The 14,769-nt window shown below is 43.1% G+C and overlaps 1 protein-coding gene across 10 annotated transcripts in view; it reads right to left on the bottom strand.

Moving 5' to 3' along the window:
- Window positions 1-53: 53 nt before the first annotated feature.
- The window catches only part of PAG1 (phosphoprotein membrane anchor with glycosphingolipid microdomains 1), a 186,628-nt gene continuing 171,912 nt past the window's right edge, over window positions 54-14,769 (bottom strand). For all 10 annotated transcript variants that reach the window (XM_014526437.2, XM_025193422.1, XM_025193426.1 and 7 more), the window contains 2 exons: window positions 4,728-4,787; window positions 54-2,192 (listed from right to left, as the gene is read on the bottom strand). In XM_014526437.2, coding sequence (XP_014381923.1) covers window positions 1,842-2,192; window positions 4,728-4,787 — 411 coding nt within the window. In that variant the 3' untranslated portion in view covers window positions 54-1,841. The remainder of the gene's footprint in view (window positions 2,193-4,727; window positions 4,788-14,769) is intronic.

Below are 14,769 nucleotides of genomic sequence, written 5' to 3'. Positions count from 1 at the left end.
TCCTGCTTTTATATATTATATCCTAAATGAATAAGAGAAAGCCTCAAACAATATCATGGAATTTGGGGAGGAGATTTATATTTGGTGCCAAGTTATGCAACTTCTTAATGTATACTTTTATCCACACACGCACACATGCACGCAGTATACATAAATAGGTGCATAAATGAGTTACATATTGCATGCACTGTGAATATGCATGCACTTGCACACCCACACATTCTAAATACATTGTATCTTTCTGTGCTCTGAAGTGGTTATCATGCTGTGCTGAAGCAAAAGAAAAGAACCAGCCCAATACCAGCCCATTTAATCTCTCTAAGCAGTATCCCTTGTTTTTATTAATAACAAAATACTCGTGACTTCTTTGGAGTGATGATTTTCAAACTGCTTGTCAAAATGGTCAGTTGTTATCATATCCCAAGTGATTTGCCTTCCTTGCTATTTTATTCCCACCTTTGGTTTTCAAAAGAATGACGACAACCATAGACTATTTTTGTATTCTCTTTGTCCTTTGACAAAGTGGTCTTCATGCAAACTGAATGATCTTGATTTTAAAGAGATGCAAGGTACGCTCAATGTACCTGCTAAGACTTGAAATAAAAACTACTGAAGTATTCATTCCTGTGCTTCTACTAGAACTAACATATAGTTTTGTTGTTTTTTTTAAAGACAGGATAATTTCTTTTGTTGCATAAAATAGCAAGTTAATATACAATAATCTTGACCATGGAAAATGCATTAGAAACTGTGCATAAAACGGAAAATATTACCCTGCCACACTACACCGACCCAATAAAGTCTTACAAGGAAAAATACATTTTTACATTTTGATCTAGCTAAATTTGAAATGAACAACATGGGAAAGCAGATTTCTCGAAGAAAAAAAATCAGATTTCTTCACTGTAAATGCAGAGTGGACACGTGAATCAGAACACTCTTTTGCACAGCCTTTCCTTCAGATGCAATGAGACAACTGTCCAAATACTGTGTGTGAATGTGACAGCCTACGTATTAAAAATGTTAAGGCTACCATTTTAAAGCAATATGCCTAAAGATAATTAAAAAAACCAAGTCTACAAACACCAGTCCATATTTTAAATACTGACAGTCAAGTTCTAAAACACTTGACTTGAAAAAGAAAGAGGAGTCTACAAAATGAATTCAAGTACTTTTGGAATAGGTCACTTGTGAACTGAAGTACCTTTGTTCACACCACAGCAGTACTGAAAACAGAACAGAATATTCTGTCTTCGCCTCAGATCACATTTGAATGCAAGTGCTCACAGTTCTAATCTGCTGAAATATAGAGCTCCTCAGATGATACAAAGATTAAAAATTTTCTCTTGCCCTCACAAAGAACGACCAGGTTGAAGCATGGAGCTAAGATTAACTCTGATTTGCTCATAAAAGGGAAGGCTGAACCTTAAGTAAAATGATCCTTGAGAAATATTTTGAAGCAAATAACACAAATATTTAAAAATGAAGCCTTGGCTTTGTTTAATGGCAGTGTTTTTGGCAAGTGATCCATTGATAGTGACAAATGTGGCCCTCTTTCCCAAATACTGGCTGTCCTGAAACTAACAATAAAGAAGCCTAAGTCCTTTTGATCTCAATTCTGAATTGATGTAATCTTTCTAGCAAGCTTCAATCCACCACAAAGAACAAGTGAATAGATATTGCATCCCAGATGAAACATCCATTGCTTCTTTAACCTTTGTTCTGCACTAATACCTTGACTTTATTCTTCATAAAGAGAAATATTCCTTTTCTTTTTTCACATATTCTTTTGAATACTCCTGTTGATAAGATAAATGTCATATAATTTTGCTGCAAGGGACCTAAAGTCTAGCCATATCTCTGTTTTGCTGCAAGTCTCCTATACTCTCATAGTCGCTCTCTCCTGAGAGAGCAGTTTGGCTGGTGGTAGGCACTGATAAGGTCCTATCTTCCTCCTGGCTGATTGAGTGGATAGCTTCATAGTCAGGCTCTGGCTCCCCATTTGGTTGGTCCGCTGAGTGAGGCACAGTGGTAATATTTAGGGTATTTTCAAAGTCTTTTACACTAGCATAGAGTCCACTGGAGATAGATGGTGACCTTGGAGGTGCAACTTCTTGAATACTAGTGTAAGTGGAATCCAGTACCCTCATGGACTGTCCTGGCTTGTTCACAGAAGAGTACATTGCTGAAATCTATGGAACAAAGACAAAAATTGAATGTCTAAGCATCACATGGAACTGCTCTTTCACTGTCCTCTATCTGTTTTTAAAACAGCCTTTGAAAAACGTATGTTTCTGTGGCATACATTTACAATCCTTTTTTAAAAGAAAAATAAATTTTATAAATTTAGAAAGGACTTGGTATCCTTTGGTGTCCCTACTTCTATTTTAGGTAGTTTAGGGCTTCTTTAGGTAATCCCAAGCAGCATAGGTACTTTATTATTTGTAGGGTTTTTTTCTTGTTAGAAATGTATGTTAAGAAATTGGCGGTTTCAAATTTTCAAATTGTCACAGGGTTTTCTTGCTTCATAAATTTGCTACAAATACACAGTCTGGCCTTTTGGGAGTCCATGTACTGTAGGAGCTGCCAAGGATGAGTGTGCTATGTACTATGTATTATGTGAAGTGCCAGCAACATAATCCTCGACTTCAAGCAGCTCTTATGAAGAAACTGAAACACAAATACTATTTTTATTAAACATAAAGAAGAAACTGTAGGTTCTGTATTTTCTTACTGAGTAAGTTTTAGGTTTGTTTGGTTTTTATATGAGCATGCATTTAAATTTGAATTGGTTTTATTTTTCACCCTAGATTTTTTGAAGCCACCTATAGGTAAATTCAAGGAATCTGAGGTGGAAGCACTGTTATAAATAAATTAGGCATACAGTAAAAAATAGCTGCTGAACATGGCTCTAATCTTGGAGCTACTTCAAGATTCTCAAAGCTTTTGCTGATATCAAGAAAACCAGTTTCACCTTCTGGAATGCCATGGGAAAGACTTAATTTGTTCTGTGTTTTTGGCTTTATAATATAACGATTCCTTTCCCATTCAGGCATACAGGCTTATACCATAATAGCATTGGTTTGAGTACTATAAGGGATTTAAAAAGAACCTTAAAAATGGGGGAGTAAATTCACTCATATGAAATCATATGAAACAAAACTAAACCTAGTACAAGGCCTGGTTCACAGAACCTATTCATTTTACTCCAGTGGGGTTTGATACATGAGTAGGGACTGCACAGTCAGTTTTACTGCATTAGTGAAAAAGTGAACCCTTTTCAGCATATCTCTGTAGGGTCTGAACATCCATGGTTACTTTAGTCAGTTCCCTCTTGTAGTTGACAAAAGTAAAGATTCTTGAAAAACTATAGAAATAATGAACTTCAAGCAAGGGCAATAAAGGATTCAGTGAAATCAGTATCAAAGGGAATAATTCAGTTCACTAGAGCCAAATCCTAGAAATCAGTTCAGAGTTGTGGATACAGCTGGTGTCTTCCAACAGGTGCATGGGGAAGGCATAAAGAAACATAGTTTCTGTAGCTAGGAAGTGGAGTCATGTAGAATAGCCACTGGAGCATTTCATGCATACATTTGGCTTTGTGCCTCCGCTCCACTATAGGCTCTATAGGCTGCGAGAATTCTTATGACATCCTCCTGCCTAATGGCAACAACCCTTTTCTGTTACATTTTGGGTCCTTCACAGGCCATTTAGGATTTGGATTTGGATTAGATGAATTCAGAATCAGAGGTAGTTGGCAAATAGCTATTATCATGGAAAAACAATCAGTGGTGCAGGTATACTTGCTATTCCCATGGGCTGGAAAAATAGTTCCATTAATAATCTCTTGTATTCTTTTATTATATATTTTTATTGACTAACAGGTGTGTCACATTCCAGGTGGTGGCACTTCCACTTTTTATTTCTTGCAGACAATAAAATGTTCAGACACAAGCTTTTTCTGCTGATATGCTTCCTAAAGTGCCACAGCCATCATCAAGATTAAACTGAATAAACCCAGTGCAAGGGCAATATGCCTGTCTATGTCTCTTAACAGTATATATGAGACTGTGGAGGGCTGTAAAGTTTGTATATGATTTTGTGTTTAAAGGGCATGCTAGTATTTTACAGGAGTCATTGTAGATGACTATCATCAGTCTCATTTTTTCTCCTTACAACTTTCCCTTCCCTGTTTTGATTCTTTTGACTTGTTTGCTTGGCAAACCTGAGTGTACGTGGCCTTATATTCCAAATGCTTTTATTGTGTTTTAAATTTATTTTACACTCCCCCAAACACTGTAGAGGTCATGTAGGTGGAACACCTGATTAAAAGCCATTGAAAATCCATGAGTTCAGGTTAAAAAATTAGACTGTTAGAGCCTCATACAGGGTCTTCATAAAGTCCTTGTTAACAATCTAAGTTAAAGTTTAAAAGTGCATCAGGACTTTATGAAGATCCTGTATTATTTAATGGCAGTAATATTTTATAAGGTAGTAAGCCCCCATGTGTAGCTATTACAAAACAAAATGCAACATCCCATTGTTAAATGCACCAGATTTTATGTCTGCAGCATTACAAACTGCATACAAGAAAAAAATAGTTTTATTTCCTGTATAGACAATTTTCACCTTTTCCAGACCTTGATTAATCATGCAGAGTTTATGCTGATCTCAGTCTACAAAAATATTTGTCTGCTTAGTTATTACATTTCATGCAAGAAACCTACTTCATCTTCTGTAAGAGACGGGTCTTCCTCTCGAGATTTGTAAGACAACGAACTAAGCCTCTGTAAATGGGGAAATAAAATCTAATTAGCAGGCAGCAGTGTGAAAGTTGTAATACAGCCTTCCCCTTAGAATCAATATATATTATATGGTCATTTGATCACTCGTTCCATTGACTAATATCCAAACTACAGCTTTTGAAATCCACAGCCCTGAGGTTAGTGTAGCTTTTTAATGCACCAGCCCCTAGTTTGAACCTAAACAAAGTGTAAAAATAATTTAATGGGTAAATTAACTCTGGTTCATTGCATTCCTCCACTTGGATTCCTAATGAAGTGAAAATGGATCTGTAAAAGGTTTAGGCTGTCCAATAATTAAAATTGAACTGCTCTGTATAGTTGATCACATCACACTATTTCTATATTACAGAAGAAACGGAGGGGAAAAGAAGATTTTTACAAAGATAATGGCCTTCACAAAGCTTACTAAGATGTATGACTACTTATTAGTACTGGACCCCTTTGGATGAAAGACCCCTGGACCCCTCTGGATGTTTAGCAGTTCTGTCCTCCCCCATGAAATAATCATAGCTGTTTTAGCAGTCCACAGCAATATTACATCACAATTTAGGGCAACAAATAAAGAAAATTATTGCTTTCAATCAAACTAAAGGGAGAAAAGTTTAGGTAGAGATGACCCTCAGCTCAGATGTTCTGACCTGGAACCAGACGTTGAGTTTGGATACGGGGAGGTGGAACACAGACTGAAGGGATAGTTTGGAACCTTTCTCTAATTTTAGGCATGCTGATTAGAAAGGAGACAGGGCACTGGAGTAAACTTTTCTGCCTTTGTGTAAAGTGCTTAGGTCTTCACAGACTATGAGGATCTGTGTTACATCACAACCAAAGTGTTGCTCAACAAAACAAGAGCACTATACTGTTTAATGAACTGATTGAACAATTTTTTTTGCTGTGTCCAGACTTGTATATTTTACAGGAAAGAAAATTTTAGTGGGTACATCTACATGTTCAATTAATGCTACACAATAAACACCGGAGCTGTCTGAGCCGGAGTCAACTGTTCCAGAGTGCAGTGTCTACATGTGCGCCCAGCACAGCAGCACTTTGAGGCGGAGTGGAGCAGCCCCAGACTGGCAGCAGGCTCAGGGGGTCAGCCCCAGGCTCCAGGTAGTGGCGTTGGGCAGTGGAGGGGCTGGCTAGGGCACAAGGGTGCAGAACCTGTGAAGCTGTGGGGCTAGGCAGCAAGCAGCCTCCGTACTTTAGCACCCTCATGCCCTAGCCAGCCCCTTTCACTGTCTACACATATGTTTCATCGCACTTACTTACTCCACTGTAAGATAGTACTGTCCCTGATCGTACTATCTTATGGCAGAGTTAATTCATTTACTGCGCCTTAATACTGGTGCATGTTTAGGTGGTAACACTTTACTGCAGAGCTAATTAGTTAACACCAGGGTAAAGCACGCATTTAGATGCACCCACAGACTGTGTCTAGATGAGCGTGGATGTGTGGTATGTGGCACTGCAGACCCATCTGTGGAGCCGCACACTGCACATGTAGGCATGCCTCATGCTGCTACCTTGCAGTGCAGAAGATCCTGGGGTCACAGTGAAAAAAAGTGGGGCAGCACACGTGGCAGTAGCGCACAATGCCCAAAACTGGAACCTGGCTGGCCCAAGCCATGCTCTGCTGTGGGCCAGGCTCCCAGCTGTAGGAGCAATCTGAGGTTCCCAAGACCCCAGGTAAGGCTGTTGGGGCCAGCACAGTTGCTGGCCTCAGCCTCCCCTACCCCACCCAGGGTAACCTGCCATACACCAAAGGGTGCATGGCATATGCATTCCCTGGGGACAACTAGCAGGGGCACAAAGTATCCCTGCTACTTGTCCCTGGACAATCACTGCTACTTGTCCCTGGGGAAACAAACGTCTGCACTCATGTGGCCATGTCCACAGGATGCATCCTCATTGTGTGTTTCCCCAAGGACAAATAGCAGCAGCACATATTTGTGCTGCTGTTATTTGCCCCTGGGCATGCCCCTACATATGTGCTCTGGTGCACAACATATTGCCCCAGGTCGGGTAGGGGAGGCTGGGACCAGCACCTGGGCTGGCTCCAGCTGCCTTACCTGGGGGCCTTGGGGGCCTTCCTGGGGGTCCTGGGGGCCTCCTGGGGCTGCAACAGCAGTGATCTGGGCACTTGGAGCCTGGCTGGCAGCCAGAGTGTGGCTCTAGCCAGCCAGGCTCCAGTTTTGGGTGGTGCATGCTGCAGCCACATTCACCACTGTGCTTTTTTTGCTGCATTTTTTTTTTAAATACCAGGAGTTCTTGGTATCTGATTTTGCCTCCATGCTGCATGTAGCACAGAGAACCCTTTCTCATGCATCACATGTGTTTTGCAGTGCTTCAAAACTGTTTGAGGCACCACAAAGCGCACATGCACACTTGTCTGGATGAGCCCACTGAGTAGAAAAATACTAGCAGCTGGAAGACATGGTAGATACCAGTGGGAGCCTTTGTGTAGACAAGGATTCTGTTATCAGAATTTTTTTTTTACTACCGTCAATTATACTTGATTTTAGAAATGTATTAGACATACAGGGTTTTAAAGAGAATTTCAGTGTAACAGAAGCTGCTCTATTTCCATTTTTATTTGTGGTTTTAGCCATGATAAATACCCAACTGTGAAAGCTGCCACTGAAGCCATGATCCACAGCTTCTGAAGTATTTCCACAGATTTCAGTGGGCTTTGGGAGAAGTTCTAAATCCTTCACTTGTTGTTCCCACACACACACACACTATCTGGAACAAACAGTTTATAAATAAAATTAAGCTCAATTTTCTGTGGTTTTTTTGGAGATAAATCCACTCAGTGCTTTAGAAAAGCAGGAGAAGTTCAAACATGCTTTGTTAGAGCTCTACACTGGCTTTGCAATATTAGAGAAGTTCAGCACAGCCCTACTTAGTAGCAAGCTGATTTCCTTGTTTTTACAGATGAGTGGTTAATTCCCGGCTTACTGCACATACATTAAAGCAAACAGTTTGTGCTAGCAAAATTCTGTCTCACAGTATTTTCTTTAATTAGTGGGGTATTAACACTTTGTGCCAAGAAGTTGTTTTATTATAAACCCCAGAGGAAATGCTGTAGTGTTGAAATCCAAAGGCATTACAAAAGGTATACTCTGTTGGTTAGGAGCTGGCATTCTTTTTGTGTAAATATTGCCTCAATATCCCACCAGTATCTTAATAAAATGAACATTTTGTATTTAACTTTGTTACAAAAAATGCCTTACCACAAAGGACAGGACATAAGGCAACATATTTAAATTGCAGCAAAACAAACTTAAATTAAATCTCAGGAGAAGCTTCTTAACTACAAGAACAGTAGGCCAATGGAACTTACCGCCTGGGAAAGTTGTGGAAGAAGAGGCTGGTTGGGCATCTGTCTGGGATGGGTCAGGAAGAGAAAATCCTGCATCTGTGCAGGGGGGTTGGACTATAAACATTTTCTAATAAAAAGAATGAAAGCTAGTGAAAGCTAGCGTGGCCTTTGGCAGACTCTGTAAGTTGGGCTGAGACCACAGAGGCATTGGAATATAGACAAAACTGAAGGTATCCAAAGCCATCATTCTGCTGACCCTCTTTTATGCCTGTGAAACCTGGACCATCTACCAGCGCCATGTCAAGTAACTAAACCACTTCCACCAGTGCTGCCTGTGAAAGATACTAAAGATCAAGTGGCAGGACAAGATTCCAGACACCATGGTGCTCGAAAGATCAGCTCTCCCCAGTATTCACACTCTACTGAAACTGGCACAGCTAAGATGGGCCGGCCGCCTATCAAGAATGCCCGACACTTGCCTGCCAAAGAATATCTTCTACAGTGAACTGTTAAATGGAATACACTCTCGCAGCGCACCAAAGAAGCAGTACAAGGACTCTCTAAAGGTGTCCCTAAAGAGTTTCAGCATTGACCCGGAGTTGTGGGAGTAAATCGCTTGTAACTGTCCATCCTGGAGGTCATCAATCCAGAACGGAGCACTGGCCTTCGAACAGCAATGCATGGCAGAAGCAAAGAAGAAACATGTGGCCAGGAAAACGAAAACCTCTTGTACCCAGTCCTCACTGCTTTTCTGTCTCTGCTGCAGCAGACGGTTCAAGGCAAAGATTGGGCTCATAAGTCACTTACGTACCCACGCAACCTAGCCTCCACCCTGCTCCGTTCTCTTTCCTCTCTCTCTTTTCTCCTTTTGTTCTCTTTTTCTCTTTTCTCCCTCCCTGTTTCTTTCCTACTTCCTTTCTCTTCTCCCCTCCTCCCACTGGATGCAGTTGTATTCTCCTACAAAGGATGAATCTCAATAAAAAGAACGACTCAGTTTTAAAAAATTCAATATGGCAGGGGTCCCTGAAGAGGCACTGTGCTATTGGAAATGCTGTCTTTTACAAAAAAATTAAGAGTTTTTTTGCAAGATGGTCTTGGCTGGGGTCTTGGTGACAATCTAGATAAAAAAATATATTTCTTTAGCCTATTTCATCATGTAGGGTTGCTATGTGCCTGGAGTTGGCTTCCTGTCAGTACTATGGGAAAGGATTTTGTAGTAGAAAAGGGCTTTTGGATTGTTTAGAATGAAAGGGGTTATTATACCATATGAGATATTATTAGCAAAGGTAGTCTAGGTATGATGCAAGTCTGTTGGGGTAGAGCTATGTCTTTTGCTTTGTCTTACGCATCATGTGACAGGTTCTGGGGATGCTGTTAGTAATTAATCAATAATAATTCTTTTTAGATTCTACCTCCCAATGCGCTTGAGGAAATGAGACTATGATTGGGAAATGTTAATACATTTGAACCATCCTATCCCACCCAGCCCAGATCCATCTGGCTATTGAAATGGACAGAAAAGAATTCTCTCTCTCTCATTTTCCCATGCAAACCCAGAGTCTCCTGTTGTCCACAAGAGTGAGGGCTCCAAACTCTCTCCACCTCACTCAGTTGTAAGGAAGTTGTCTCTGTCACTCTGCTCCTCCCTTCAGTTTTTGGTTCTGGGTCCTTCTCCCGACCAACTAGCTCCTCAGAGCTCTCCTCAGAACAGTGACACTGAGCTGGTTCATGTCTATTTTTCTTTCTCTATGGCTTAGGTTTGCTACCTACTGTGGAGTAAGTAAATGTGGGGTAAAAAGTAAGGTTGGGCTGGGAAGGCTCCTGGGGTTGCTGGGTTGCTCTTGAATTTTGGGGGAGAGGGTTGGGGTGTTGTTTGGTTTTTATCTTCTTATTTTAATATTTTATTCTGTTTCCATAATTTTGTGTTTATGGTGAGTTTCCCTGAGCCTTCTGAAAAGGGTAGCACATGCATCTAATAAACAAACAAATACATATTCATCTTTTGTGAAGGTGCACTATACCAGAAGTTTGATGGATTATAACAATGCAAACCCTTTTAACACTATTGCAAAATTCCTACAAGAGATATTGCCACTGGTGTAGTTATATTAGGGAAATGTTTCTACTGTAGAGAGGCCCTGGCATAGTGTGATACTGGGTTACATATGTATAAGGTGATCTACATACATATAGGTTAGAAGCGTTTTTTTTTTAATTGAAAGCTAAGGTTCTATGGAGGTTGAAGGCATTCATCCCCAGTTACACAAAAACCTTCTAATGGGAAGAGTTTTCAAGCCTGGGACCCTGCACTCTACAGGCTCTGCTAAGACAAAGACACTTATTATAGAAAAATGACACCAAGTCCTGCTTTCTTATCAGGGGGAGGAAGTGGGTTGGAGGTTTTGGGTATAGAAGATTTAGGAAGAAAGTTAGAGGCATCACAAAAGAGGAAATAACAAGTGATAGCCAGGGGATTGGTATAACTAAAAAAACCCTCACAAAGATGTTTAAGATATTAACATTAACAGTCTTTCTCTCTCCCCCACCCCCCACTCTGCTCTCACTCTATCAGGACAAGCAGCTGCTGCTGCACATTGCTAGAGAAAGCTAGAGAGGAAAGGAAAATTAGAATAAATTAAAAAAAAACCCTTACAACCTCTAAACACAATGCCTGAAATAATTGCATTTATATATTCAATCAATTACCATTTTCAACTCTGCAGCAGCTGTAGCTCTCAAGGACAGGACAGGCACACACTTCAATGCATTATGTATGTTCACAAAAACAATGCTGAAATAATCCAGTGTTGCCAATTCTCTAACTTGGGATGATTTTGACTCTGAATAATTTTTATTTAGGCAAACACCTTTTTCTGGCACTTAGGGACTGTATGTGTCAGCTCTTGATGAATTCTTCAGAGTCTCAGCCATTTTAATCAATTCCCAATCCCTGCAGTTACTGAAACTATACTCTGCATGTTGGGGTGCTACATACCAGTGAAGAGATTTATTTCTATCATTGACTACGACAATGATTTTCTAGGAGATTCGTCATACCTGACATGAATAATGCCACTTATATATTGTTTATTCCCCATAAATATTAGAAATGGTATAAATATTCACAACAAATAATATTTGTTTGAAATGTAGATAGCTCTTGGTTAAAAAAAAAAAGACCCCCCCCCCCCCCCAACCCAAACAAACCAAAAAAACATTCAGACTGATGAAATGGTCTTGTTATTTCTCATTGGTTCCTAAACTGTGGGCCATGGACCAGCAGGGTCTGGTAAGATCATGGTAAGTGATTTCCAGATTGGTCTGAGTTTAGTGTGCCTTTCAAATGTTTTCAGTTAGAAGGTGGATCATTGATAAGGGTGCATGGCAACTGTGAGAAATTTGATGGGCTAACAATGATCTGTTGGACCAAACATTTTGGGAATTGCAATTCTGGATTAATTTTTAGATAATGGGCTGTTTGCAAATTGTTCATTTTAACTTTATTGTGCTTTACTCAGGTTTCAAGGTACTTTTTTAAAAATGCGGATGATCAATAACAAAGAGCAAATAACTTACAACCAAAAACGTTTTTTGCAGAACCATTCATATTAAAAACTGTGAAACACTGGGGATTTGTGAATATTTTCATGAAAACCCAAGATAATTTGAATATTCACAAAAATATGACCTGTAACAAATCTCAGAGAGCCACACTCAATGCACTTAGTCATTAACAATTATAAAAATGTTAAACTATTATATCAGCTCTGATAAGTGCAAACCAGTTGTAGCAAATTACAATGAAAAGATGCAAACTAATCTAAATATATCTTAAGTTAAGTTTGTTTCACATAAGACTTGTGAGGTCATGAAGGATAGGATAGATATTAGGTCTGTGTGAAGTAGCCAATATTCGCTTCGGATTCAGCTGATTTGGGAGATGGTGATTTGATTTGGTGATTCAAATCATTGTCCTGAATCAATTTGGCTGAATCTGTTTCAGAGATTCAGCTGCTGCCAAATCATCCGAATCTCAGAATCTCACAGCCCCCATCCCCCGCCCGCTCCCCCAGCCCTGGCAATGGCTGCCCTGCCCACCCCAGCTCCTGGCTCTTTTTTTAAAAAGTCCCTACTCTTTGGCTGCTGTTCAGCGGGGGAGGGGAGGGGGGGCGATCCCCGCTGCCCCCTACTGCCTCCATGCTGCATGGGGGGCTCTGCCATGAGCCCCGCAACCCCCCATGCTGTCTCAGCTCCCCCATGGCTGCCCTGTCCACCCCAGCTCCTGGCACTTCAAGAAAAACAAAAAAAGCTCCAACTCACCAGCTCCTGCCTGGCGGAGGGGGTGATCCTTGCTGCCCCCCACTGCCCTGTGCACTGCCCTCTGCATGAGCCCCCAGAAAGCCCGAGGTCACTGCAGGAGCTGGTGAGTTCGGGGTTTTGTTTTGTTTTTTTTCCTTAAAGGGCTGGAGGTGGGGCAGGCGGGGCAGCCATGGGGATCTGGTAGAGCAGGGTGGTCGGGGGGCTCGTGACAGAGCCCCCCATGCAGCATGGGGCAGTAGAGATCGCCCCCCGCCCAGCAGAAGCGGGCTGTTTTTAAAGCACCAGGAGCTGAGGTGGGCGGGGCAGCCATGGGGGGACTGGGGGAGCGGGTGAGGGTCAGGGGGCCTGGCAGGGGTTCCCTCATGGTCCCCTCTACCCTCCTCCAGCCCCCCTACCCTGCCCCCTACTTACTAGCTTGGAAACTGGATTCAGCTCCCTGCTGCAGTGGGCAGAGACTGCCCGAATCACCGAAGCTGTCTGAATCTTTTCTGAATCGATTCTGAGAGCTTCGAATCAAGTTGGACCTTTTAATTGGTCCCCGATTTGGTTCGCATTTGGAGAGTTGGCCACTGAATTGGGCTGAATCTCCTCCGAATTGAATCAGCACTCAAAGCTTCACACAGCCCTAATGGATATACACCTGTGCACATCTAATACACACCTGAATACAAACATAAACACTTGAATATTCACATAAAGGATGTTGTGGAAGCCAAGACTATAACCAGGTACAAAAAGGTATTAGACAAATTTATGGAGGATGATCCATCAGGGGCTCTTAAACACAAAAGTGAAGGATATAACCTGATGTTCAGGACATCTCTTCACTAAGGATATGACACGGATGGATCACTTTACACCAGGGGTGGGCAAAATACAGCCCGTGGGTGGGATCTGGCCTGTGAGGCCATTCTATCCGGCCCAAGGGGCCCTTAAAAAAATGCAGAAAATTAATATTTCTCTGCCGTTGGTTCCTGTCAAAAGTGACATGAAGCAAGGGCAGTAGGACCCAGGGGAAGCCCGGCGGGCTTCAACAACAGTGGGGCCACCCGGCCCCACCCCCTAGCCAGAAGTCTCAGCCGGGGTTTCTGGGCTGGAAGCACATGGCTGCCCTGGCGTGGGAAGCACAGGTAAGTGGGGGCGGGGGGACCCCGGACAGGGAAGGAGCGCGGGGGAAGCGGCCCCTCCCCGCCCCACACCTGGTGTCCTGCGCTGCAGCTGCTTCAAGCCTGCGTGGGCAACCCCATACGGGCTGCGAGCACCTGCAGCACAGGGTGCCAGGCATGGGGCAGGGAGGGGCTGCTTTCCCCACCCTACTGCGCTTATCACCACCTTGTAACCTGGCCCCACTTGCAGGCTGGCAGTGGGGCAGGTTACAAGCTGGTGCTGAGCATGGGGAAAAGCGGCCTCTCGCCTACCCCATGGTCAGCGCCCCCACACTGCAGCCACCTGCAGCCTGCCTGGGGCTGCCTGTGCCTGCTCTGGACAGCCCCACGTGGGCTGCAAGCACCTGCAGTGGGGAGTGCCGGCCATGGAGCAGGCGAGAGGCCACTTTTCCCCGCGGTCAGCACCAGCTTCTTCCCTGCTGGTAAGCAGGGGGTTGGGGCTGTGCACTGTCCCCAGCCTGTACTGCGGCACTGGAGGTCACTGGGTGTGAGCGGGCAGGGAGCCAGTGGGAGCACAGGGCCCACACCGGTGTCCTGGGGCCAATGCCGGTGGGGCCCAGAGCAGGGTGGCAGGAGCACAGAGTCCCAGCTGGCAGGGGTTCTATGGAGCTGGGCCAGCTTCCCCCTCTCCCTGCTGGTGCAGCTCAGCCTGGCTCCACAGACCCCTGCCAGCTTGCGCCCTGCTCTGGGCCCCACCGGTGCTGGCCCTGGGACATTGGTCCCAAGACATTAGGACATTGGTCCGAAGATGGTGACCGGGTGTTGGAGCACCTGTCAAGGGGTGGGGCTACCCATGCGGCCCTCGACAGCTTGCCAAAACTGGGTAAGTGGCCCTCCACCCAAAATAATTGCCTGCCCCTGCTCTACTCATACCCTGTTTCCTATACCCTTCCTGAATAGCATCTCTTAATTGCCACTGTTTGGAGCTAGACAGACCTTTTGGCTGACCTACAATCACAATGCTTATGGTCTTATGTGGGGTATAAACTGCTCTAATCAGACTGTGCCTTACAAATGCGAAGAGTCAGCTTTGATCACCAGGTTGGTATATTTTTCTGCTCTGTTCTTGCAGCCACAGGAATTGCTAAAGAGCCTGACTAGCCTGCAAACCATCTTACTGAATTTTCTTGCATGCCATATACCCCGAAATAAGACACCT

The sequence above is a fragment of the Alligator sinensis genome, unplaced genomic scaffold, assembly GCF_000455745.1.
Source record: "Alligator sinensis unplaced genomic scaffold, ASM45574v1 scaffold350_1, whole genome shotgun sequence".
NCBI lineage: Eukaryota > Metazoa > Chordata > Crocodylia > Alligatoridae > Alligator > Alligator sinensis.
The sequence above is the reverse complement of the archived record's forward strand: the minus strand, read 5'-3'. Positions and strand labels throughout refer to the sequence as shown.